Raw genomic sequence first — 27,100 nt, forward strand, 5'->3', positions numbered from 1 at the left:
TCTCATTTGTGACCTAAAGCCAGGGGTGCAAAAGTTGTGGAAACAGCATCTTATTTAGCCATTCCTAAACCTGCATTCTCCATTCCCTCCCTTTCAGGCAGGCAATTAGCTGTGGTCCATAGGTTAGAAAAGTGGAGGTGATAGTTTAGTGATCTAAATTTCAGGCTTAGCTCTTTCCTAGAGCCAGAGGCTGAAGTCCTGACAAGGGTCTCTCTTTTCTTCAGAGACAGAAATTAAATCCCACGAAGTTAAATCAAGGGCCTGTTTGTTCTGTATGGACGTTATAGATACCGTGATACATTCTGCAAGGGCAGAGATTAATCTAGGTCTCCCTTGCCAAAAATGTCTTTTCCTTCACCACCCTGTGCAGCAAAAAAGTGTTAGGGACTGATTAGCCGCCAGCCTCCATCCCACAGCTGGCTGTTTCCTGCTGTAGCTTGTGTACATTTAGGGAAGAAAAGCAACAGTGTAAACAAAGACCAAAAAAGATCTGGTTGTACTGGAAAGATGGGGAGACCCTGATCTGGCAAATCATTCCAGGTGGGTGGATCTCTACAGCTCAGGTCGGCCTCACTGGCTTCAGGATGAGGACTGAAAAAGGACAAGGCTCTGTTCATTCATATGGAATGACTTAAAAAGACCCCAGCCTAGTACTTGACCCTTTTCAAGTCCTCACCTAAAGCAGAGGGGCTGCTTCTTGGCTTCAGCACAAACAAACTGATCGCACACACCGTTTCAAAAACAAAAAAAGAGAAAACCATTTATAAATGTCACTGTCCAATGTCTTTTCAATTTACCTCTAGTAAGATTATCTACACATATCTACAAATATCTACAAGTATCTACACTGTTTGCAGATATGACTCTTTGGTTGTCTTGCCCCACCCCCCTATACTGCAACTATCAAGAAAAGAAACAGGATGTATAGTCTCTGACAGAAAGAAAAAAAAATAAATATAACAACAACTTCATTAAACATTTGACCAAAAGCTTTGGCACTAATCAATGTACAGGTAACAACTCATACTGAAAAGTCTGAGCTAACAGCGGCACGGGAACAGAACATGTCAGAGAACAGTTTCCCGCTGGCTAAAAAAGAAGCACAAGGCTATTTTACATCAACCTTTTGGAGAACAGCAATTATGTTTCAGTCAGACACTAAAAAACAAAAAATTCACAATTCACTGCAAATGTCAAATAAAATATGCATTTCTTTCACAAGTCTTTACCGTGAATCCAACTGTTCGTAACAGAAAATACAATGACAGAAAATATTCACCTTTGTCTGCATCCCTTCTTGCTCCTTCCAAGAAGCTTTGGAGGCAGACAGCTGATTGTCAAAGGCTGGCTTAAGGGTCCTGGCGATAGTAACACTTGCCACCTGAACAGTCAGGAATATGGGTTGTTTGGGGGTTTTTAATGCAATATTGTTGAGTCTGCAATGGAGGTGCGTAGCCGTGGCTGTCAGAGGGCTTGTATGACAAGAGGTGGGTTGTTTTTCATACAACGGTGCACAGCGGGGGAAGAAGTATCATCAGATAACCCTGTCACCAATTCACTATAAAAGCCTTCTCTAGAATACAGGACCTTCGGGAGAGCACCAAGCAAAGACCATGGCCTGGATACTGGCAAGGTAGGTGGAGGCACTGTGAGGAACGGGTCATCTTTTCCCCTGGAAGGGAAAAACCAGAGGGGAAAACCCTAAAAGGTACAGACTGGAGGCACCAGGAGAGGTGCAGCAGGCAGGCAACTGCACCCTGGGCGCTGCCTGCTACGAAGGGCCAGCCCCAGAGGCACGGAGTGGGGGGCGCGGGGCCCCGGCAGAGCCAGAACCAAGGCGCCAGGGGCTCACCCCAAGCCTGTCTGGGACGAGGTGGCCGCAGCTTTGGCTTTCCAGGAGCTGCAGCAGTGTCCGGCGACTAGTGCCGCCCTGGCCCTGGGCGAGGCCGGCCGGGATGCCAGCCGCTGCGGGCAGGGGAAGGAGCAGGGGAGTGGGAGCTGCGAGGGCGCTGCCTGCGACCGTGACCACGGACCCCCCGGGCCGCGGGGCAGAGGCGGCTCCTCAGGGCGGCCCGCGGGAGGCGGCCTGGACACACACACACTCTCACATCATATGGCTTCATTCATAAAATCAAAGTGCAGCGGCCAATCACGGCGCGTCTGCCCCACGTGGAGCCGGCGCACGTCACTCCCGCGTGTCTAGTCGCTGCGGTGAAGCACCGCCGGCCGCGTTCGAGGGCCCCCCCCGGCCTCGCGATTGGGCGTCGCGCCTGTCTGTCGAGCCGAGCCGGCCTATCAGCTCGTTCCTTGGGGGGGGCGGGGAGAGAGGGAGGCGGACCCCGCGTGACGTCAGAGGGTTCCAGGCGGGGGTTCCCGCCGGCGGCCACGTGCGCGGTTACCGCGGGCCGTAGTCGTAGTTGGCGGGCGCGGCGGGCGCGTACACGTTGGCGGCGGCCGGGCCCACGTGGTGGTGGTGGTGGTGGTGGTGGTAGCCGTGGCCGCGCAGGCCGGGCAGCGGGTAGGGTGCGGCGCGGCTCTTGGCGCCCAGGTAGTGGTCGTAGGCGGCGGCCGTCGGGTACTTGTAGGGCGGGTGATGCAGCGGCTCCGAGGCGGCCGGCTCCAGCCGCAGTTCGTGGTGCGGGGGGCTGGGCCGGCCGCCCGCCGCGCTGCCCAGCGGCACCAGCCCGCCGGCGCCGGGCACGGGCAGCGCCGGGCTCAGCACGCGGGACAGCAGCTGCTGGTGCGCCGCGTCGGCGTGCAGGGGCGTCCCGCCGCCCGCGTCCCGCTCGTACTCCCGGCGGCTCTCGGCGGCGGCGTCTGCGGGCACGGGGCTGCGTTAGCGCCTGTCCCTCCCGGCCCGGCCCCGGCCCCGGCCCCTGCCCGCCAGCCCGCCCCTGCGCTCACCTTTCTCGGTGCCGTTGTGGTGCGCGGGGGACGACACCGGGTTCCTGGAGCGGGCGAAGGCGCTCATGAGCGGCAGGGCGCCCGGCCGGTGGTTCCTGGGCCTGGAAGGGGAGGGCAAGGGTGGGCGCGGGGCGGGCAGGGGGTGGGGGGCTGCCCCGCTCCCGGCCCGCCGCACTTACCAGTCCTCGGGGTCGCAATCGCGGAAGCCCTTGGCGAAGGGGTTGCTGGCGATCTTGAGCTGCGTGATCTGCGGGGAGGAGCGGGGGGCGTGAGGGGCACGTCGGGGCGCCCCGGGATGCCCGCCTCGGCCGCGGGGAGGAGCCGGGCCGTTCCCCGCCCGGAAGCGGCTGCCGGAGCCTGCGAACCAGCCCCGCGGGGCAGCCCCGGCCGCGGAGGTCAGGGCGGAGCGGGCGCAGCTGTGCCGAGCCGTCAGGCGGTGCCAGGCGAGGCCCTTAAAGGCGCAGCTCCGGGGCTCGGGCGCTGTTTCCCGGGGGGAGGGGCAGCAGCCGGCCGGGGCGGGAGTGACTCGAGCGGGGGCGCCCCGGGGTCCCAGCCAGCCCGGCCCGTGCGCGGGGCCGCGCGGGACTCACGCGGTGGTTCTGGTAGGCGGTGACGGCCGTGAAGCGCGTCTCCTCGAAGACGAAGGTCTTGAAGTTCTCCTCCGCGTACTTCTCGCTGTCCTTGCGCGGGTCCACGTAGACCACGTGGAAGCGGGGCTGGTATCTGTGCATGGAGTTCAAAATGATCTGAATGATAAAAGGAGCAAGGAATCAGCACTCAGCCGGGCTCCGCTCCGCTCTGCTCCGCCGCGCGGGGCTGGGCGCCCGGGACTCCCGGGCTGGGCGGATACCCCACCCGTGTCTGACGGCCGGCTGCCTGCATCAGGGCACGGGGGAGCCCTTGAAAGCCGCCCCGCGCAGCTCATGCCCAGCCCTGCCCTGTGGCACCGGGAAGCCCTGCCGGGACCCACCCGGGGCTGCAGGAGCCTTTGGCCCGGCCCTGCGCTTCCTGCCCGGACCCCCGATCCGGCCCCAGCGCAGCCCCCGAGCACCTGCAGGGGCCGCGGCCCGGGCGCGGGTCCGATCAGGGGCAGTGTGGTTCGGAGGCAGCCGGCTGCCCCCGTCCCTCTGCCGGCGCCTGCCCCGCCCGCTCCCCCCCGCCGCACTTACGTGCCCGTTGTCGTCCAGCAGGTTGTTGGTCAGCTTGAGCTTGTCGAAGGAGACGATCTGCTTCATCCACTGGGCGCCCTTGGCGGGGGAGTCGGGGTGGTAGTGCACCCTGCCCGGCGTGGCGGGGTCCGCCTTGCCCGCCACCAGCCACGAGGAGCTGTGGAAGGCGTATCTACGGGACGGCAGCGCGTCAGGCGCGGGCCGCGGCTTCCCACGGAGCAGCGGCGACACCTGGGCCACGGCCGCGACCCTCCTGCCGGGCCCTTCCCCACCAAGTGCCGCGGGGCAGCGGCGGGCTCACTGCAGCCAGGCTGGAGAAAGCCCGTTCCCCCCGACCCGGGCAGCTCCTAGCTGGGCCAGGGATGCGTTGTGGCGGGATCCCGGGCCGGGTTTAGGCTTCCATTTAACCCGAATTAAACCCGCGGCCGGGGTTTGGGAGGGCTCTAGCCCGCAGCCGGCTTGGCTGAGCAGCAGCCGGGAGCAGAGGAACAAGCGCCAGGCCGAGAGCAGACAGCCCGGCTCTCTAGTGCCAGGGCCCCGGGTCCGCTGGCTCGGCCGGGGGGTACGAGGCTCCCGGCCTGTGAGCCAAGGCTCTTGCCAGCGACCTGCTCGGGCTAGAGAGCCCGGCCGACAACGGGGAGGCACGGCTCGGCCGCGGACACGGGCGGCCCGACCTTCCCGGCGCCTCCGCGTCCCAGCCCCGCAGGCGCAGGGAGGCGCACAGCGCTGGGCCCGCGGGCGCTGGCTGGGCCGGGCAGCGCCCCTCTCCCTTGCCAAGCCCCAAAACAGCCGCGCCGCGGGGGCGTCTCAACACGGATCCGAGACAGCGATCGCCCCTCCGCGCCCGGGCCGCGACGGCGGGCAGCGCTTCCATCGCCGGTCCGGGCCGCGCCGCGTTTGCAGCGAACGGACACGCGGCGCCCGGTCCCGCCGGCAGCACGAGGGGCCTGGCGCTTGCCCCGGGCAGACGGGACCCGCGGGCCGGCGGCTTCGCCTCGCTTCGTTCGGGCCCGCGGCCCCGGGCCGGGGCCAGGAGCGGGGCTGCCCGGGACCGATCCTCCCCTGACCTTTCGTTGCCGGCACCGGGACAGGTTTCCCCGTCCCTCGGCGGGCCCCGCCGCGCCCCGCACCCGCGGGCGGCCCAGCCAGGCTCGGAGAAGGCCCCGTGGCCTTGCGGGGAGCGGCTCCCCGGGCTCCCGGCCGCTCCACCGCCCTGTGCCCGTTTGCTGCAAACCTAGAGCGGCCCCGATTTGCTCCTGAAAGGGAGGACGCCCCCCGCGCCCGTTGCCACACGCCGCAGCTCGCCTCCCCGCGCTCCCCGGTCAGGGTCCCTGCGGGCTGTGCTCCCCTCTCTGCCCGCGGTGCCAGCCCTGCAGCTCACCGGTAGCGCTTGTCATCCACGGGCACGAAGTCCATGAGCAGCATGTAGTCGGCCATGGGGTCCATGCCGAAGATCTTCACTTGGAAGGTGGGGAACATGCGCCTGGGGGAGAAGGAGCCGTGAGTCCCGGCGGCCGCCTGCGTGCGCTCCCCCGGGCAACCCCGCTCGGGTCTCCAGAGCCAAAGTTTGCCCCTGGAGGTCGCCCGGAGCGGAGATCCCCGGCTCCTGCCCTGTTCCGTGTGGCTGCGACTCAACCGCAGCGAGTGAAAGGGCCAGAAGCCGGGGCGGCGGGCAGGGCAGGGCAGGGCACTGCACGGCACGGGGAGCCGGGCGTTGCTTCAGGACGACCCGCCTCAGCTCGCCGTTTCTATCGCTTCGCGGGGCCGGCGAGAGCCCGGGGCGCGAAGCAAACGAAACGACCAAAGCCCCCGGGAAAAATTCCCCAACAACCAAACAAAGCAGCCGGGGCTCCGGGCATCTTGCTCTGCCCTGCGATCGCTGCCTCTTGCGTCCCGGCCCGAGCGCAGGCCGAGCTGGGGCAGCGACTGCGGCAGGGCCCCGGCGGCCGTGTTAGAGGGGAGACCCCGGGGGCTCCGAGCCCTCCCGCGCGGCAACCGCCCCGAGGTTTTCCCTAATCCAGCCCGGGGGGAAGCCGAGAGGCGGCATTTTCCGAGCGGGCCGCAGATGAAGCCCCGCGCTCAACGCTTCGCTTCTTGCCCCCGGCTTGGGCCCGGCCCGGCCAGGCCTGGCGGGGAGGCAGGAGACGCGGGGAGCAGACGGGGCTGGAGCGACCTCACCAAGGGAGAGGGTTGATATTGCCCCGCTCGTGCAGGAGACCGAGCGATCCAGAGGGACCGACTGATCGGCCGATGGCTCTGCCCGCCGCACGCCCGAGCTCCCGGCCTCTCTCTCGGCCTCTCCCCGCTGCGTTTGCTTCCCTTAACGAAGCTCTAACGAGCGAGGCCGCCCCGCACAACCCCGCTCCAAAGAGAAACGAGAAGGGGCAGGAGGGGGGAAGCCGAGCCGGGAAAGGCGGTCGGGAACAGGCCCCTGCCGCTCCCCGCCTCCCCCGGGCCCTTCACGCCATTTCAGCGCCGCAGGCAGCCCGGGCCAGACAGCCGCCTTCCCGCCCCGAGCGAGCCGAGCCCGGCCAGGCCGCTTCCCCCTTCCCCGGGGAAAGGCGGCGGAGACGGATCCGGCCTGGAGGCGCCCGGGCACCGCGCCCGCCCGGCTGCCTGCCACAGCTCCCCGGCCCCGGGCGGCCTGCGTGCGCCCCCGAAACCGTGACCTCGGGCCCGGGCCGCTTCCCCTGGGCAGCAGCCGCTGCACTAGTTTCGGGTCGAGGCAGCAAGGAAAGGAGCCGCTCGTTCGAGCCGCCCGCGGGCACTGACCTGCCGGCCTTGGTGACGATCATCTCGGTGCCCAGCTGGTTGAACTCGTCCCACAGCGCCTTCATCTCCAGCTGCACGCTCACGTTGGCCACCTTGGGGTTCTTCTTGACGGGCGCCTTGCCCGCGGCCGACGAGCAGCCGGACGAGGCCGCGCCGCCGGGGCCGCTCTCGGGCGGGTCGGGGCCGGGGCCGGGGCCGGGCCCGGGCCCGGGAGGCGGCGGGTTGGAGGCGGCCGGGCCGGGCCCGGGCCCGAAGGAGTAGGCGTGCTGGTGCGGGTGCGGGAGCGGGTGCGGGTGCTGCGCCGAGCAGGGCTCGTAGTGCGGCGGCTCATGCTGCCCGTACGGGTCACCCGGGGAGGGCGAGAGGTGGTAGCCGCCGGCCGCGCTCAGGCTGCTCAGGCTGTTGGCCGTGAACGCTGCAACATCGCACAAGTGCGAGAGCTGCGTGAGCCAGGGGCTGGAGGCGGCCGAGAGCATTCCCGAGGCGGGCCCGCGGCCCCCTCCCGCCGCCGGCGCTGCCCCGGCCCCGCAGCCGCCCGCGCCGCCAGACCGGTTCTGCTGCGTTGGGGCAGGGAGCGGCAGGCAGCGCCTTCCCTTGCCCGCGGCTGCGGCCCGCGGGGCTCGACTGACGCGCGGCGCCTCGCGGCACCGGGCTGCGCTCCCGGCGGGGCGGGGGGAGGCAGCGCCCACGGCCCCTCGCTCCCACCCCCGCCCCGCCCGCACCGGGGGGGCCCGGCCCCGCACCGGCGGCTGCGGGGCGCTGCAAGCGGCCACGTGGAGCCCGAGGGCCGGGGCCGGGGCTGCCTGCCCGGGGGGGGACTGGGCCAGGCCCCTCTGCCCTTCGCACAGACCTACCAGCCCCGTCTCCCCCAGCCGCGAGCCGCCCCGCCCCGCCCCGCCCGCGCAGGCCTCTGCCCTCCGCAGCCGGGCTTCCCCGGCCGGGGCTGCTCCCTTCCCCGCCGCCCGTCCCGCTCCCGCTCTCGGCTGCAGCGGGGCCACCTCCCGGCGGGGCCGGGTCCCCCCGCGCCGCGGGCCGCACTCACCTTCCATGTCCCTGGTGACGGTGCTGAAATGCATCCTCCGCGGCGCGGCGCCGGGGCTGAGCGGCTTGGCGGGGCCGGCGCCCGGCTCCTCCAGCGCCTCGCTCCCCGCGTGCGCGGCGGCTGCAATGAGAGCGGCGATACTGAACGCGTTGGCCTTGGGGGACAGCGGGCTGCTCTCGTCCATAGGGGAGCGCGGCCGGGCCGGGCCGTGCCGGGCTCCCCGCTCCCGCAGCAGCCGGGCCGGGCCGGGGCGGGGCGCGGGCAGCGCCGCTGGGCTGGAGGAAGGAGCCGGGGGAAGGCTGCAGGCGGGGGCTGGTCCCACGCGGCTCCCCGCGGCGCGCAGGGAAGCGGCTCCCTTAAAGGCGCCCGGCCCCGCTCAGCCCCGGGGGAGCCGGCTGAGCGCGAGCGGCGGCGGCGGCCGAGGCAGCGCAGCTACTGCCAGAGCCCGGCCCGGGCTGCAGCAGCTCCCGCCTCCCGGGCACCGCTGGGGGGGGGGGGGGGGGATTTAAATAGCCCCTTGTCAATCACAATGCCAAGGCCGGGGGAGAAGGGGGGCGCGTCACGCTGCGGATGTCCGGGACAGCCGGGGGGGGCGGGGGGGGGCAGGCTGGGGCCTTCTGGCTGCCACGAGCAGGGGCCGCTTGTCCCGGCGCCCGCTCCATTGGAAACAGGCCGGGACCCGTTTGTACACGCGCAGCTCGAGCCGCAATTACGGTACCCGGGGCCCGAGTCTAGCCCGGGACAGCCCCGAGTGGGGCTTCTCCGAGCCCGCTCCAGCCGGGCAGCCGCGTCCTCGCAGCCCAGGCCTCCCCTTGCGGGGGGGGAGCCCTGAAGGCCTCGCAGCTGTCGGTCTCGCTGGGCGCGGGGCTGGCCAGGAGCCCGGCGCGGGGACGCGACGCCCCGGCCCTTGTCCCTTGTCCCCTCGGGGCACCGCCGGGACAGGGGCGCGCAGCAGGGCCGCCGGGGGCAGCTTCTCCGCCCCGGGTCCGAGGCAGGCGGCGCCCGCTCCGCTCGACGGGGCAGGGAAGGGGCTGGGATGGAGGTGACGGGGAGCAGTGCCCCTGCGATCCACGCCTGAGACCCGCCGCTCGCTCCGCGCCCGCTGCTCCGGGCTTGCGGGGTTGGGGGGGGGGGGGGGGCGCTGGGTGGCAGCGGAGAAGGCAACGCGCCCCGGGGGGATCAAGAGGTGCCAGGACCCTCAGAGCGCAGGACGCCCCTTCCTCCGCCTGCCCCGGCCGCAGGCCCCAGCGCGGGCCAAGAAGAGACGCGCGGCCTGGGGTGAGGCAGCTCGGCGGGCCGTGCCCCGCGCTAGCACGGGCTGCTCCGGCCGCTGCCCCCGGACCGAGCCGGAAGGACAGAGGGGCAGCCCGCGCCCCGGGCCCAGCTCTCGCTGCGGTACCCCCGGAGCGCGGGTCGGACCCGCACGTGGGCCCCGGAGCCCTGGCGCGAGTCAGCCGGGCGGTCTGCTCTCGGCCAGGCTCCCCGAGCGCCCGGCACGACGCCGATCCCCACGACCGGCTGCGGGGATCGGGCCCGGGGCGGGCACACGCTAGTCCCGGCATGGAGCAGCGTTGGTTCCAGGCGGCCCCGGGCCCCGCACGTCCCAGCGGTGCAAGGAGCGGAGCGGCAGCCTCACAGCCCCGCGAGGACGACCGGTGCCGCTGGGCCGGGATCTGCGTCTCTGCCCTTGACCCCGCACCGAGGGCAGGACCCTCCGCTGGCCCGCGAACATCGGCCGCCCTTAACACGGCTGGGGGCTGCTCCTCCGCTCCGCGGGGATTTCCCCGCCCCGGTACCCGGGGGCAGATCCGCCTGGGCCCCGGGTCCGCTCCCGCCCAGACCGGCCCAGGCGAAGGGGAAGTGGCTGCAGCCGAGGGTCCCGCGGAGCTGTACCGGGGGATGTGCCGCTCCTGGGCCTGGCCCCGCACTCGGAGCCCCTCGCACCCCGCCTGGAGCTGCCCGATGCCGTCGGGTTCGAGTCCCGCACGGGCCATCGCAGCCGCAGTCGCGAGCAGCGTGCCCCTGACCCCCGGCTGCTTCCCCGGGCCGCCCCCACCTCCCCGCATCCGGGCCCGAAGCTGCCCCTGCCGAGATGCGGAGAGGAGCCAGGCCGGGGGCGCGGGATGCGCTGACGAATGGGACTGAGCCCCTGCGCAGCTTCTCCTCCGCAGACGGACAGAGACCCAGCCCGGGGGGGGGGCAGCCGTCATTCAGTGCCTCCCAGGCCGGGCCCCCCATGCCCTGCCGTGCCCAGCGCACAAGGGGTTAACACCCTCCACCCCCGCGCAGCTCCCGCCGGCGCGGTACTCACTGCCGCTCCCGCCGCCGCCGCCGCCTCGCACTGATCGCGGCGCCCGGCCCGGGCCCTTTTATTGCCGGTCCCCGGCTCGGCGCACGGGCCCGGGGCTCCGCCGCCCCCCGCCGCCCCGCACCGGCTCCTCCCGGGCAGTCCCGGCTGCGGCCCCCCCCCCGGGCACTGCGTGCGGGACAGCGGGGCCCGGCCTGCCCAGCCCCCGCCCCGCCCTGTCCGCACCTGGGGGCTCAGCGTGGGGCGGGGACCCCGCAGCCCTTCCCCCCTGGCCCCGGGCGGCCGCCACCGCCCCCCTCCCCGCCCGACGTGCAGGCCGCGGGGCGCCCCCTCGGGGCACGGCTCTGGCCGCCCGCCCGCTCGTCCGCGCCGGGCCCGGGGGGGCACACGGGGCGCAGCGGGGCGAGGCCGCCTGGAGCGCGGGGAGCACGCGGCGCTTTCCCATTTCGGGGCATGCGGCCGGGGCTGCGGGCGCCGGGGCGGGGGCTCCTGCCTCGGGCTCCCGCAGCGGGAGGAGTCAGGCAGCGGCGCCCAATGGCAGGGCCTTGCCCGGGCAGGCGGGGTGCGGCCCCGGGACCCCCGCCCGGCAGCGCCGGTGCCTCCCGCCTCTGGCCGCGCCCAGGTGTCCGCACAGCGCCTTGCGGGGGGGAGGGGGGGTCCGCACCCCCTCTCTCCCCTCGCTGGGGACTCACCGCTCAAGGGAGCGGGGCCGCGGCTCGGGGCCGGCCGGAGCAGGGGCGATCACAGCATCCCCGGAGCGCTGCACGTCCCGCTCCCGCTTGCAAGACAGGAGGACACGGGCGCTGCGGGGAGCCTGGCCCAGGCCGCCCCTTTGCGCCGGCTGCATTTGTGGCCCCGCAGCGGAGACTGGGCCAGCCGCAGGCCTCTGCCCGCTCTGCGGCTGCTCCCATGGGGGTGACTGCAGCCCTGGGCCTCGGGGTGCCCCGGCCGCGGCCGCGTCCCCAGCCCCGAGTGCCGCCGCAGCGCCCGCGGCCTCTTGCTGCGCCCACAACGAGGCGTGCAGCCGGCCCGCCCCAGGATGGCCCCGATCCGATGCGCCCCACAGGCCTGCGGGAAGGCCCAGGGGGAGGCAGCAGAGGCAAAGACCCGGCTTGTCGCTGCCCCGCCGGGTGCGTGTCTGCCGGGCCCAGCTGCTGCGCTGGAAGCCCCAGTCTGGCCGCACGCAGACGGCGCTGCCCGCCGCCGCCCCGCGCCGTTCGCTGCCACAAAGTCGTTGCAAATAGACCAGGTGGCTTGTGTGGCCGCGGGGCCGCCGCCGCGGGCGCACGTGGGCTACTCCGTTACCCACGGGCGCCGTGCGGGGAGTAGCTTGCACCACACTCTCCCGTGCGGGGAGCCGATCCCGGAGCCTTCCCTGGCCTAGCTGTCCCTGCCCGGGCAGACCCAGGTCTCGCAGCCCGGGCCACTCTGGCCTTCTCCTTACACGGGCCGGGATCCTCGCGGCGGCTGCTCGTGGGCGCCCGGCCCCGGCCGCAGCCGCTAGCTGCGGGGCCCGTCCCCCCGCATCGACCCCTGCCCGCCCCGGCTGGCACCGAGCGGCCTCCCCCAGCCGCGGGGCCCACGGGACCTGGGCGGCGGCCACGCAGGTGCGCGGCCCAGTGCGGCCGGGCAGCACGTGCGTGTCCCCTCGGCCGGACGCTGCGGCCCCAGCGTGTCTGCCCTCCAGGACCATGCACCGGGCCTCGGGCTTCGGGAGAGCAACCCCGCGGCGCTCACGCCTCCGAGACACGCGCCTGGCGCTCGGGGCAGGCGGGGGCTGGAGCCCAGTGTCCTAATGGGACCCCCCTCCTCCGCTAGCGGAGAGTGACCGGGCACCCGGGCGACGCCGGGGGAGGGAAGGGAAAGCTCCGCGTGGGTCTGAAGCCGAGGGGAGGGCGGCTCCGGGCCGGCCCCGCGTGTGCTCCCGCGACAGGCAGCGTGCGCTGCTGGCTGATAGGGGCAGCGCGGGAGGCGGGGGGCTGGGGGGGCTTCCTCGCACCCCTGCGGCGGGAGAGCACAGCCCGCAGCGTTTCGGGCCCCGATCCCGGCCTGCTCCTGCCCGCGCCTCTTGGCCTGGCCGGCGCCCCACACGGGTGCGGGCTGAATCCCCAGCGATCCCTGATCAAGCAGCGCAGCGCGGTCTGGCGCGGAGTGAGGCCGCGGGCGCTGGGGGAGGCGCGGGCCTGTGCCCGGGCGGGCGGAGCGGGAGCGCGAGCAGCCGGAGCCCGAGCCACGGTGGAAACGCACACGCACGGATCCGGCGCGTGCCAGGGCCAAACGGGCGCGGGGTTGTGTAATCATGCGTGGGACCGCGCCCGAGGCAGCAGCCGCGCGGGAGTCCGCTCCTGAAGGGCACGCGGCATATACAGGGCTGTGCAAGCGTCTGCCCCTGCGTGCCACTACCGGATATACGGAGACGTGTGTACCTAGTTTTGGATTCATCTAACGCGTACATACATATATGCATACACACACACACACATATATATGTGTGCATCTGTGTGTGTGTGTACGGCAAATATCTGTATGTGTATCTAAGTACATATCTATACCTATATACATATATAGATACACATATATATACACACATGTTTATAAATATATACACACAGATATATATATATACACAGACACACACATATATATTATATACTCACACACACATACTTAGATATTTGCCGTACACACACACAGACGCACACATATATTTCCATACCCCCACACACCATACTCATATTGTATTCTATTGTATTATTATACTATACTATTAAATTATCTTATAATAGTGTATAATGTAGTATATCAATATATATAGTATAGAATAATAGTTTCAAGATAATATAGCATATCAATATAAACGAATATAAACTATAATATAACATAATTATATTATATTTTAATGCTTACATAACTATATAATTATGTTATATTATAGTTTATATTCGTTTATATTGATATGCTATATTATCTTGAAACTGTATTATTCTATACTATATATTAATACTTTATATTATATATTTATAATTCCAAAAATAAATTACATGACATTACATTATACATTCGTTTATATTGGTATATTGATATACTATATTATATTGATACTGTATTACATGGATACACTATATTATACTGATAGACATCGATATTCTGTACTGTAATGCCCATGTAACGTAAGAATATGCGCCAGTGATTCTCAGCTTCGGACCTGCAAGATATTCTGTCCCCTTGGGCTGCCGCGAGGTCATTTGAAGGATGCCGCCGGGTGTCACAACATTAAGGCTATTAAGTGAGCAAACATCTACCCCGGGCTTCACAAGATAAACCCAGGAGACATTTCAAATCTTGAATCCGCAGCGTCAAAACCCTTCTGCCCTGCTCTGGGCTTGCGGAGTTGTCTGCAACAAAAACATCTCTAATATTTTTCTGTCGTTAAACAACGAGGGATTGCTGCGAGCTGGCACTTCCCGAGCCGCGCCTCGAGTCTGAAAAAGGCTAAGAACCACTGACAATCACACGCGCGATATCTACTATTATATATACAATTATATATGCTATTTATGTGTGTGTATAGGTGTGTATAGGCAGACAAGTTTCTTTGGGTGAATCTGGTATCTTTTTTTTTAGACCAACTTAAATAGTTGGAAAAAAAATTCTTAGCAAGCTTTCGGGTTTAAAGACCCTTCGTCAGGCTGAGGAAGCATATATGTGTGTATATGTATATGAATATACATTTATATATATATGTATGTGTGTGTGTGTGTGTGTGTGTGTGTGTATGAATATATAGAGAGATAGATAGATATAGATATATAAGCATATGATAAGGTTATTTGGGTAAATGTGATATCTTTTATTAGACCAACTAAATAATTGGGAAAATTGTTCTTTTGTAAACTTGCGGGCACGAACACCCTTCTTCAGCCATAGGGAGTGTGTGCTGTGGTTTGTGTTCTCCTGGCTGGAATAGAAGTCCCCATACATATAGTATATTATGCGTGTGTGTGTGTGTGTGTGTGTGTATGTGTGTGTGTGTATGTATGCGTATAATAGATATACATAATGTACATGGATATATGACGTATGTAGTGTGCATATGTATAGATATACTGTATAAACGCACGTATAAATACACACATAACACAACGGTTTTGTATGCGTGCGCGCACCCAAGGTCATTTCTCTGTGTATCATTCATTGTACTTGGGTGGTTCCTCCCTGGGCGGTTCACACGCACTCACGCACGCGGACTATCTAGCTGTGTTGCAGATGTGCACGCCCGTGTGTACACACGTACATGTACCCGGGCACATGCTGTGACAGCTGCCCCGGCTCGCCGCGGTCCCGGAGCCCCGCGTTAGTTGCCGGCCGCCTCCGCCGGGCTCGGGACCGAGTCCTCCCCGGAGCCGGGCTGCGCACGGGCAGCTCGGAGCCAGGCCGCTTCCTCCAGCGGGGCTGCCGGGGCGCGCCACCCCGAGCCCCAAGCTCGGGCACGGGACAATAAAGGCTCGAGGTCCCGGTCCGGGGTCTCGGCCGCCTTCAGGCTTCCTTGTAAAGCGGCGCCCCCGGGGGCCCGCTCCCCTCGGCTCCCACGCGACTTGGCCTCCGCCCCGGCTTCTCCCGCCCTCCCGCTGCCTGTCCGCGGCGGGGCGAGGGCAGGTGGGAGCGCTCCCGATGCCGGCGGCGGAGCGGGGCGGGCAGCAGAGGGATGGGCACGGGGCAGGGCACGGGCCCCGGCCGGGCTTCTCCTCCCCTGCAACCCGTGGAGAAGGGGACGGAGCCCGGAGCCGCCGCGCCCGCAGCGCAGCCCGGTGCAAAGCAGCTCCAGCGCCCAAGCCCGGCCGGCCCCGCCGGCTTCCCGAGCGCGGGTCCGGGGAAGCCGGCGCGCCCGGCGGGGCTGACACGGCGGCGGGTCCGGGTTCCGCGCCGGGGCTCGCGGGGCACGGACTCGATCCCGCCGCGGCCCGGGCGCCGCCAGAGCCGGCCGGCATCTCACGCGCAGGCGGGATGGGAGCGAGGCATCGGGGCCCCGAGCCGCCACGGGGGCGGGCTGCAGCCAGCCGGGACGGGCCACGGGCTGCGCGGCAAGCGGGGGTTGCTGGAGGCACCGGGGACCGATTACCCCGCGTCGGTGCCGGGCTGAAACGTTCCTGCCGGGGAAACAACAGTGGGAACAGAACAGCCACAGCGAGGGTCGGAGCAGCAGCAGGAGCAGGGGTAAGAGTTGGGGCAGCAGCAGGAGCAGGAGGGGGATCATCAGAATAATTACAACAACGACAACAAGGACAACAGTACTGCCGTGGGTGGTGGCGACAACGATAACGATAACATGCTACTAATGACGACGACGACGGTGATGACAATAAAAATAATAATAGCAGTATTGCTACTACTGACGATAATAATGACAATAGCAGTATTGCTACTACTGATGATAATAATGACGACGATGATGATGATGACAATAATGATAATACCACTACTAACAATGATGACGAGGACGACAATGATTATAATAATACCAATAACAACAACAATAAGAATAATAACCATATCACTACTGATGATAATAAAGATTAAGATGATAATAATGATACTGCTACTAAAAACGACTATGATAATGATAATTAAACTAAAGACGATGATAATCGAACTAAAGATGATAACACTACTACTTCTAATGACGAAGACCACGACGATAATCGCAATAATACAAATAAAGCTGCGACTACAACGACTACTAACAATAATGTCATTGTTACTAATAAGCACATAAGAGCTGCCATGGATCATGTACATGGATTAGAGCATGGGTCCCTCTTGCCCAGTCTCCCGTGTCACACGGGCAGAGAGCAGCTGCTGAATGGGAGAGTGAATTGGAGTTGAGCAGGGTTGTTTTTTTTCCAAAATAATAAAAACAGCAACAGCGATAAAAAATAATACTAACAATAATGCTACCAATAATATTAAGACAGCAGCGACAATGACAATAGTTGCTGCTATTTCAATAACGACACCAATCACGATTCATTGTCGTCATTGTTCTCGGCTGTAACGATTGCACTCCTTATGAACGAGGTACAATTTATTCTGGGTGATTCTAGGATTACCGCGTTGCCCTCGTACCTGCCCAGACACACGATTCACACACGAGTCACACGAGGCTCTATCGATACATCACTGCCACGCACCAGCGCTGATCGCCGCTCTGCCATTAACCATCGTCCCCGCCACCCCCGGGCGCTGTCACGGTCACTGTCCGTCATCCATCACCATCTCCACCGCGACGGCTCTCGCTATAGTCGTGGTGACTGCCCTTGCTGCTGCTGCCGTTTGAACCCAGGAAGCAGCAAGCCGGGGAAAAAGGACGGACCCTGCCACCCCGTGCCCAGGCGCTCCCCGCCTCCGGGCTGCCCAGACCCCGGGGCCGCAACCTGACGGGCTGGCTCCGCTTAGCCCTTTCCCCCTCCTCCGCCCCGGCTGCGGGGCAGCAGGTGAGCGTCCCGCAGCCCCGGCTCGGAGGCAGCTGCCCGCTGAGCGCGTGTCCCCGCCCGGGCAGCCACGGATCCGCTCCCCAGGCCGCTTCGCCCCGTCGGTGCCGGCCGCGCAGGGACACGCGCAGCCGGCAGTGAGCACGGGCCGGGGCTGGAAGGGGCGCACCGCACCGCACCGCACCTCTCCCGCCGGCTTTCTGCACGCACTGCCCCGCGGCGGACGCGGGCTCCAGCCGTGCCCCGGCACTGATCGCTCCGCCGTGCGGCCAGGGCCTGACCCCCCCGCGCGGAGCTGTCCCGGGCGGGCAGAGGAGACGCGCTGTCGGTACTAAATCGCCCAAAGCAGCCTCAATATTTACCTGCCGGCCCCGGCCCGGCCGCCACTGACAGATCGCTGGGGCTCGCCGGCTTTTCCAGCCCCGCGGGCAGCGCAGCGCAGCGCAGGCCGGAGCGGAGGCAGCCCGACGGCGGACGCGGCTCCCCCCACGTGGCGCCGGCAGCCCCGGGCTGGGACGGGCCCAGGGCCCTGCCCGCACCCCCTCCCAGCCCCCAGGGGAGAGAAGGCTCCTGGCAGGTACTTCGCGGCCGGCCGATCCCGGTCAGGCGGGGTGGGGGGAGCTGCGTCTGTCTCCGTCTGTTCCCTCTGCCCCGCAGGCTACGGGGGCGAGGGGAGCAGCCCCCTCCCCGCCCGCAGCTGTCCCTGCTCCGGCGCTGGCTGCTGTCCACAGAGGGCGGGTCAAGGGCAGGACAGGCCGGGGGCAGAGATCGCCCGGCAGCTAATCAGAGCCCCCCCCTCCGGGCACCCGGCAGCGGCTCGGCCCGGCCCGGCCCCACTGCGGCCAGCGGAGCCAGGCCTGGGACACGGGGCCCAGCCGGCCGGGGCAGCGGAGGAGCGAGCCCGATCCTCCCGCCGGGCTGGCAGGAGCCGCCCGCCCCCCGACAGCCCCGCACGGCCGCCGGGCTCGATCGCGCTCCAGGCCGGCGGGCCCGCTTCGGCCCCTCTGCCCTGGGCCGCATTCAGCACCCGGGGAGAGGGGAAGAGGGTCGGGCTGGGCGGAGGCAAGCGCAGCTGCTCCCCGGGGGATTCGGGGCAAGTCCCTTCCCCTCCCCGCGGTGTCCTCACGAGGATGGGACCATCCTTCCCTCCCCTCCCAAAGACTGCGAGGCAGCCCGGAGACCTGGAGGAGCCACGTGAAGGGTGATCACTAAGGCACCACCCAAGGGGTCAAACTGCACCAGGCTGGGATGGGACAGGGCTCACTGCTAGGAGAAGAGATGGCTGTGGAAAATGAGGACCAAAGACTAAATGAATCACGCTCCTTTCGTCTCTTGGCAGCTGCGCTCAGTGGTAGTTGCCCCGTTCTCTCCACCTGAGGTGGTGAAGGGTGACCATGCAGGATTTGTCCTTGGGCTGCTACATTGTGCTGAGAAGCCCACCTGGCTGATGACAATGGCCCGTGGGAGGAGTCCCCTAGTCAGTGGAGTCATGTGTGGAATTAGTGCAAACCAGCAGAGCTCAGTGACAATGACAGAAGTCTATGTGGATCCCACCAGCATAGTCCCCATGAGGGGACTGATGGGTATATCGCATCTGAAACCCTACAGACTGGACCCCGCTGCCAGAATGAATTGATTTCTCAGTCAACATCAACTGCATCTTTGCCACAGACATCTCATACATATTCGAGATGCAGGGGACACTCTATGCTTTGCAGGTAGATCCAAACTAAACAGCAACCTTGATTCCTTACCAGGGATCTACGTTGTTTTTTGTTTAGCGGCTGCCGGAGTTGGGGAAGCAAATCGTGTTATTTTGGGAGACCGAGTCAATGGCAGATCACGGTGTTAACCACCTTGCTGCACTTAGGACTAATTTCACTGACAGCAGTAAAACACTAGTAGGCATTCAGATGAGATAACACTCAAATCTGAAAACAGTAAACAGATTTGTTGGCTTTGCATAGCTCCCTGGGTGCATATATGCCTGTATGTCTTTGTATGAGGTGCATGTTCACAATGAGTCTGGAGGGGAAGGTAGGTGATAAGCCCAGCACAAGAGCTGCTGAAAGTAGTACAGGTCTGTCTTCTAGCAAGGATCTGATCTAATGTGATCCACTCTTCCCTCTAATATTCTTAAGTGTCTCAGAGAAAGGAGGACAGCAACAGATATTGCCAGTGTATTGTGAGGATTATAAAGGGCTTTGGAAGAAAGGCATTACACAACTAAGGAAAGAAAGGTTGGAAGGGACATTGAGAGGTCACCTTGTGTCCCAAGCCAGACTCCACTAGACCTAAACTGTTCCTGTCCTGTGGTTGTCTTATCTGCTCTTAATCTTCTATGATGGAGATTGCACCAGGACCTGAGAAAATCCATTCCAGCGCTTAACTATTCTGTTAGGGAGTTTTTCCTACTGACTAACCTAAATCTCCCTGGCTGCAGTTTAAGTTGATTGCTACTTATCCTATCCTCAGTGCACACCAAGAAGAGTTTATAACCTTCCTTTTGGCAGTAACCTTTCACATACTTCAAGACTGTTTGCATGTTGGCCCTCAAACTTCTTTTCTCTAGACTAAACAAACCCAATCCTTTCCATCTTTCCTCACGGGTCATACGCTCTAGACCTCTGAGTATTTCCACCCCCCAGCCCCCCTTCCTCTGGATTCTTTCCAATTGGTCCATATCTTTCTTGCAGTGTGGTGCCCAAAACTGGGCACAGTACTCCAGCTGGGGCTCCCCTGAGTGGAGGGATTACTTCAGGTCTTACATGCAACACTCCTGCTGGTGTATCGCAGTATGATGATGTTTGCCTTTTTTGCCACAGTATGGATGGCATTGTTGATCTATGTCTAATTTATGTTCCATTCTGACTATCCAGATCCTTTGCTTCAGGACAGCTGCCTCGCCAGTCATTCCACACCTTGTGTTTGTGCAGTTGATTATTCATGCCTCAGTGTGGGACTTTGCACTTGTCCATACTGAACTGAATCTTCTTTATTTCAGCCCATTGTTCTGAAGTGTCAGGATCAGTTTGAATTCCGGTCCTGCCCTCTGCAGTGCCTGCATTTTGACTGAAGTTCCTAATTCTTGTAAAATTTCTTCTTGAGATTCAGGTAATTGAAAAGCTCATGATTTTTTCATGAAAAGCTGGGCTCTCACTGCCTTTTTTTTATCTTGCCGTTGCACCGGAACAGTTTATGCTTATGCCCTAAAGAATATTTATTTAAGGAACTGCCATGTCTGCCAAGATCCTTCCTCTAAGAGCTAAGTTATAATCCTAGGAAAGGGGAAATGGTGTATGAAGATGAAGTGGAGGGGCAAGAGAAGGAAGAAAGCTGGGAGCTGTAAGTGCGGAGGAAGACTCTATGCATGCATGTCATAGTAAAGAGAAAGCAAAGATATAATAGTAGAGGAAGTGTCAATTGAAGCCTCCAGCAAACTGAAAGGATTAAAGGTGAGTTTGAAAGGAAGAGAACAGTGTATTGGCTTAGTGGGTTCCTTCAGCATAAGGGTATGAGAGGAGACAAAGACAAAAAGAGCTGAGTGAACAGTGGGAAGTTGTCCTCCATCCTCCCATCCCATGGAAAATTGGAGGTCAGAGGGAGGTGGAACCAGGGCATGGAAAATTGGAAACCCGGAGGACAGGAATAACTCAAGAGTTTTGTACTGTCATATCTGGGCTCTTCTACCCCCATCACTGTAGGCTGGGAGGATGTTCCATAGATGCATTAAACGAAAAAATGCCTAGAAAATGTAGTGAAGATCTCCCTAAGCTAGGATAGACATGGTACCTAACAGGCTAAGCCTGAGAGGTGCTCAGCACCTGTGGCCAACAAGAGTTGTAGGAGCTTAAAGAATGATCTAAATAATAGTGGCTAGGTGCCACTGCCCAAGGTGTGAGAGCAGCCTGGTCATGGGACCATGCGCCTCATGATGTTCAGGGACCTGGGGAGTCTGGCAAGAAAGGAATAGCAAATAGGTAAAGTGGTGATTGGCTTAAAAAAGAGCCAGGTTGATGCAGGGAGGAATTACAGTAGTGACCCACATGGCAATAAACAGCTGCTTGGTAGGTACATAATCAAAGAAAACTCCAAGATTTCTGGTCTTTGCAGCAAAGCAAACATGCAAGTTGAGGAGCAAAAAGTGTGGAGTAAAGAGGACGTTTACCCAGAGGGAGGCATCATCTGGTAGCTACAGCAAGGATGTGGAATCCACACTGGGATTTCTATTTTTGTTTCTACCAAGCCTGTGTGACCTTTTTTTTCCTTCCTATCTACCTACCGTTTACTCTCTCCCTCTCTCATATGACACCCCCATTCCCCTGGTATCTGGGCACCTCTCAATCATTTAAAAATAGAATATCAACCTTGCCCTTTTGCATTTTCTATCTGTAGGAGAAATGGCTGGATTATTTTGTGGGGGTGTGAGTGTGTGTGAGGGAGAGGTTGCAGGTGTGTGAAGCCAGACTATTCACACATTACTCATTGCTGACATGGGCATAATATTACTTACTGATGATCTCAAAAGGAAGAGGCAAGTTTTAATTATATATATATTTTTTTTTCTGACTACTCACTTCTTTCATATGTATGTGTGTGTGTGTGTGTGTGTGTGTGTATAACTATATCTATATAACTATATATATATATTGGTTTTGTTTGTGACTTTGTTGTGACAGGTCAAAATAGTGTCCCATGAGTATATATATATATATATATATATATATATATGTATATACACCCACACACATATATATGTATGTGTACACATACACACACACACATATGCTTGTGTGGGTGTATATACATACATGCATATGTATAAGCATGGAGCATTGTTTTGACTTGTCACAACAGTCACAAACAAAACCAATATATCAATTTATATATACAGGTAAGCACAAATGAATGTAAAAAACATCTCTGTGTACATATATATATATGTACGTCACACAAAGCAGGGTGAGTGGTATTGGTTACAGAAAGGGTGCTGTGAATTTTGCCTGGGAAGAAATGCAGGATCTTCTGTTGGAGTCGAGTCATAAGTAACTGCAGCGTGTAGAGAATCTCTTTTTCTCCTGAACATTTCTTCCCAGCAATCTGTATACATCATGGCAGTCTTTAATTATTACTAAATATATATATATATATTTAGTAATATATATAGTCTTTATATATATAGTGTAATATATATATATTATATAGTGTAATATATATATATATTATATATATGTATATAAATATATAATAATATATATAATAATATTATTTATACACACACACACACACAAATACAGACAAATGTGGTTTCTTGAGTTCTTATAATGTATCAATTTCTCTCTTGGCTGTAAAGCATTTCACATATCCAGTGAAGACTGCATTGTAAATTTATAAAATAAATGAATTAAGCTGAATGTCTACAACAAAAAGCCTACAAATGCAAGGAGCACAACGTTTGGATGGAGAAATTAATGCCTTCAGAAATCACTCCAGCATTTTTGAAAATACACATAGTGACTTTACCAGGGAAAATAAACCCTTTACACTCACAGAGGATCACAGTCCAGTGATTGTTTACTTTCTTTAGCCAGCTGGCATGGGTTTGAAGGCTCGGGATATTCTGTCTGGGCAGTTCCTTTTCCGTAGAACACACAGCAAGCAGCAGCAACCCATGGGGACAAGCCGGGGAAGTGAGACAGACACAGTGGGAGAGCACAAGTAGCAGCATGCTGCCTACCATAGCAGCAGAGCTGCAGTTAAAGTGCCAGCATTTCAAGTGTGCTGAGAACAACAGCGGTAGGCTCGTCCTCTGATTTGTTCACAGTGTATGGACAGATCTTGTTTTGCTCTGGGTCAAGAGGTTCTAGACCTTCAACCACCACCCAAAGTGTAAGGAACTACTGACTGGTGCTGCTCAGAATAATTACATGGTTTCCTCTGCAGGGAAACAATGATTATTTCATTATTTCTTCCGACTGATCAAGGCTCAGAAGCACTGGGGCTAATTTTCAGGCTAAAAACAAATTCTTATCAACCTAATGGCTGTTTAGGGATTATATCAAAGCAGGGTGTAGATGTGTGAATTTTACATGAAGCAGGTTTGCTGTATAACTGCTATACAACAACTGGGCATATTATCTCCTTCTCACAAAAGGGTATTCCTGGCTTTTTTTGTATAGCTGGAACTAGACAGTCTACAAAAGTGTTTAATTAAAGTCTAAAGTCTTTATCTGCCTTGGGCTTTATAATGAAGTGGGTTCTGGTTGCTATTAGGTACGTGGCCAAGTAGTTAAACAGCAGGGGGGAGTTCTGACTTCACTGAGGTCAATGGGAATTTTGATACTGAGGCCAGTATTTCACTCATGGACTTTTGCATTCTTGTATATCCATGTCTTTGCAGGTGCCAAGGTGAAAAGTGAGCATCCCAGGACTCAGAATACTGCTCACTTCCGATCATCATTAGCTAGGGCTGTTTCACTCTGTGTTCCCAGACCCTTCTGACAGATTTTGATCTGTACGATTTAAGGAGTCAAATCCTGCCCCTCAGGGGCTCTGGAAAACAGAACTTTCTCATCTCACAGTACTTGTCTTGGTGTAATTGCTCAGATGTTTTGCTACCACAGCTATAGTGCATGAGCCAAAGGCCTCTGCACGCTCCCTGTTCAGGTGGTAGGCTTGTAGATGCATGTAGTGGCAGGTCCAGGGGCCACACCAGTATGCTTCAAATCCCTTCCTTCTGGGCTAGGACGGCTTAGGCCAGGTTCTCAGCCCTGCAGCAGAAAAGTGGAACTTTGCTGTACAGAATATTCACTAGCTTGCTGTATTTGAACCCATGGGGCAAGTGGGCCAGAGGCAGGGGTAGAACGGTCTCTGCATCTCCAGCAATTACAGTGGAAACATCAGAGTTTGCTTAGCAGGGGGGAAGCTGGCAGCTGCTCTGCCCCATCACACACTGAGTCATGTTTAATATGTGTCTACTCCCATGCCACTGCAGAAACCCTCTGAGCAACAAAGCACTCATCCTAGAGTCAAGAACTCATCATGGAGGAACAATGATAGACATGAAGATGAGAACCCCATCTACCCATCCCACGCCTGCTCCAGCTGTGTACATGAATGAAAAAATCCAATGTTGTTCATTTTGAATGAAAAATGTTAGTCTAATCCATTCAAACTCACCTGATCAATGTGCCAAGAATGCCCTGCTTCCAAAAACACATTCCCCATAGGGAGATAGCAAAAAGATAATTTAAAGGTATACATTAGAACTTGCTAAATTCACCAAGAATTTACCCCAGGATCTTATGCCTAAATCCTAGCCCAGCTGAACTGAATAGAAAAACTCCCGGTTTTTCCAGTGGGATCGTGTCTGTCTCTCAGTCCATAAATAACACCAATTAAATTAGAAACTGCTTATAAGTTTGCTATTCTTTTCCTTGCCAGGTCCACTCACTTTTTCCTCTACAGAAGTAACACAAGGACAGATTAAAGAAAATAAATTTCCTCTTTCATCAAATAAATTCCTTCTGGAGCAAACAAAGCTGTGAGCTCTTAACTGATGTCCCATCATGATCTAGCAGTTTGCTCTGGCTGGAAGAGACTGCTTTGGAAAGCCCTAGCCCATTTCCTGTTGTACACACTGCAGAGTGTATCCTCATCTCAATCCTGGAAATGCTTTGATGGGTATTATTAGGCACGGGAAGCATTTGGAACTCTCCCCTTCCGTAGGCTCTGACCAAATTGTTACGGGATGAAAGAGGGGCAAATTGAAAGGGTCTGTGCATACTGCAACAGGCTTTTGCTTTGAGGACCCCATGTTGCGCCTGCTGCATGCATTTAGGGAACATATAAAACAGCCTGCCCAGCTTCTTCGCTAATACATGGAGCTTATGGGCTTTTGGAAGAGTGGGGAGGAGGTTTCCATCTTTTCAGTCTCAGGAGAGTAGGCTGTCATGAGAGCGTAGTTTCCGGAGCCCCTTCTTTCTTTTCTTCATGGTTGTTGCTGTGACTTGGTCTATGTCACATGCTGGATGTTGGCTCATGGTTTCTCCCATATAGAGATGGGACGGCTGCACATGTAAAGTGAAACTTGCTGTTCCTCATAATAGTTCTATTCGGCTGTGGGGGTAGGGGGGGGCGGGCATGCTTTGATACTAGGAGGAAAATTAAAACATGGCACAATGTGGTTTTCATTGGCCACTCACAGCATTTTTCCCTTTTAACTGAGAAGGAGTCTGAGAGGCTGCCTCCTATAGATATTACCTCTTTAAAAAGAGAGGTTCAGGTTCCTGGCATTTGAATGTTAATCAGCAATTTAATCTCCAAAGATCTACAAATAACAGACATGAAGTAACTGATCCTCTCAACAAAGGTGTTGAACTATTGGGGTCTGTGCTCTCATGCCTGTTTTCTCAATGAGGAATCTAGGGCTGAAAGGCTGAGCAGGTTACTGAATTAGGATCAGGGGATTCTGGTTCCCCATTCTAAGTAGTAGGTGATACCTGTCTCCTCTAAACCCCTATTTTCTCTGTCAAACTGCAGTAGGTTCTTCACTGGATGGCCCAAATAGTTTTTAAAATGGATGCAGTTTCACCTGGGTAAAATCAATGCCACTGAGAGATGAATTAGGGTTCACATCTGTCGAAAGTGCAACACAGTCATTTCCAAACCACAGCGCAAGCTTCATAGCAGAAGGCTGCATGGGATGGCAAAGAAGAGAGTGGCCTGATTGGCTGAAGGCAACATGATGATTGTAGAGTATGGAATAAAATCTTCTAAAATTATTGTTCAGCTGCTTTGGGTTAACTGATTAAAACTGGGCGGTGACAGAGACAGAGATTACACATTCTCTTGCTGTGTCTTGACTGAACATTATGCCTGTATCACCCACATCCACTTCCTTGCATGTCAAATGTCTGAGAAACAAAACCCGCACCAAGAAAGGTATTCCTACTTTTCATCATTTAAGAAATATTAAAACACTGGCCCCTAACTTGTTACACCAGCTCTAGTACTAGAGCTGACAAGGGCTGATTGTTACAGCCCCAAGCCTGTGGAAATAGGAAGATCTGGTTCAGGGAAGCAGAAGTTAGCCTGGCTACCACGTCCTTGGAAGCAGGGAGTGCCTATGACTCCTTAAATACAACACATATGTGCTGGATAAAATGAATGGCACGATAATAGGAATAAATCTTAATAGATACTTGGGTGATAACAGACACCACAAAGGAGAGTTATCTAAATGAAAACCATAAGGCAACTTCTGTGCCAGGCCCTAATGGAGATTCCTTGAAAGGACAATCAGATCTTATACCTGAAAATGGAAAAGCGTAAGGGGGAGGAAGCATGATAAAAATCCCTCCTCCCCTGCTGCTCCAAAGGCTCCACGTGCTGAGAGTGAAGTTCACTCACCCCGCAGGGAATCAGAAGCCCCTGTGCATTGTTGAACTTCTGCTTCAGCATTTTACAGGATGGGGTGATGGGACAGAGTAGCCCTGGAGGGTGGCCTCTGCATACCTTCTGCATGTGCCTTAAACAGTGTTGGGTGGATGTGGACACTGAAACCATTACATAGATCCACTGGCTCAAACCCCTGCTTGACAGGTTCAAGGAATACAACACAAAGGGCACATCTACACGAGACATTTACTGCAGAGCTGCCTCATTAGCTCCACAGTAAAGTCTCAGTGTCTACACATGCAGCCTTATTAGGCTGCAGTAAACTAAGTAACTGCTGTAGGTTAGTACTTGTAAACACAAGTACTATCCTAGGGCAGTGTTCTTTAGTGCACAGCAATGCACATGTAGATGATGACATGGCTGACTGGGGCACAAGGGTGCCTCAGGGTGGGGGCTGCCTGGTGGTTAGCCCCATACTGGAGCATCCTGGTGCCCCAACCAGCCCCTCCGCAGCACATTGAGCTGGGTTGGAGCAGCACTGGGCTGGTAGGCTGACCCCTACCACCCCCCACCCCGTGGCAGCTGGTGCTGCTCCAACCCAGCTTGACATGCTGTGGTCCCAGGCACATGTGTAAACATGGTGCCCAGCAGCCATAAAATCCAGTGTGATATGTGCCAAAGTTTATTCCGTCACATTAATTTCATGTGCAAATGCACCCACAGGTGCCTGTCCCTGCTTAGTCCTGGTTTGAAGTCCACAGAAGACAACAGCGATCCATTGACTTCAGTGGGCTTTGGGTCAAGTCTGAAGATTGTATGTTCTCTGGGCTGAGAACGTCTCCAACTACATGTGTGCAAATGAAGCCCCAATCTTGGTTATTAAATAATAACAGATTCTGGTTTCTTTGTTTTTGTATACACAAGGACAAATTTCATCCAGAAAGAATAGCCAAGAGGCAAAGCCATGGCCTAGTGGATTTTCTAACACTGCCCCAGACCATGAAGGGAGCACAAAATT

General features: G+C 58.7%; 1 protein-coding gene and 1 long non-coding RNA gene across 5 annotated transcripts; one reads left to right on the forward strand and one right to left on the reverse strand.

Moving 5' to 3' along the window:
* Positions 1 to 733: 733 nt before the first annotated feature.
* On the reverse strand, positions 734 to 10,285 carry TBX1 (T-box transcription factor 1). 3 transcript variants are annotated; one of them, XM_059713464.1, is made up of 9 exons: positions 10,199 to 10,285; positions 7,888 to 8,007; positions 6,846 to 7,260; positions 5,455 to 5,556; positions 4,074 to 4,245; positions 3,495 to 3,627; positions 3,084 to 3,151; positions 2,905 to 3,005; positions 734 to 2,817 (listed from the first exon to the last, which is right to left on the reverse strand). In XM_059713464.1, the coding sequence occupies exons 2-9, from the start codon at positions 7,919 to 7,921 to the stop codon at positions 2,124 to 2,126; spliced, it is 1,719 nt and encodes a 572-aa protein (XP_059569447.1). In that variant the 5' UTR covers positions 7,922 to 8,007; positions 10,199 to 10,285; the 3' UTR covers positions 734 to 2,123. The 3 variants fall into 3 exon arrangements, with proteins under 3 accessions (XP_059569447.1, XP_059569446.1, XP_059569448.1); XM_059713463.1 differs by lacking the exon at positions 10,199 to 10,285 and having other exon boundaries at positions 7,888 to 8,095; XM_059713465.1 differs by lacking the exon at positions 10,199 to 10,285 and having other exon boundaries at positions 2,296 to 2,817; positions 3,495 to 3,650; positions 7,888 to 8,095.
* Positions 10,286 to 17,680: 7,395 nt separating this feature from the next.
* LOC109282960 (uncharacterized) lies at positions 17,681 to 25,469 on the forward strand. 2 transcript variants are annotated; one of them, XR_009455137.1, is made up of 2 exons: positions 17,681 to 19,797; positions 23,084 to 25,469. It is a non-coding gene; the product is annotated as an uncharacterized LOC109282960 (long non-coding RNA). The 2 variants fall into 2 exon arrangements; XR_002089978.2 differs by having other exon boundaries at positions 23,678 to 25,469.
* Positions 25,470 to 27,100: the final 1,631 nt, after the last annotated feature.

This window comes from Alligator mississippiensis, chromosome 10 (assembly GCF_030867095.1).
Source record: "Alligator mississippiensis isolate rAllMis1 chromosome 10, rAllMis1, whole genome shotgun sequence".
Taxonomy (NCBI): Eukaryota; Metazoa; Chordata; order Crocodylia; family Alligatoridae; genus Alligator; species Alligator mississippiensis.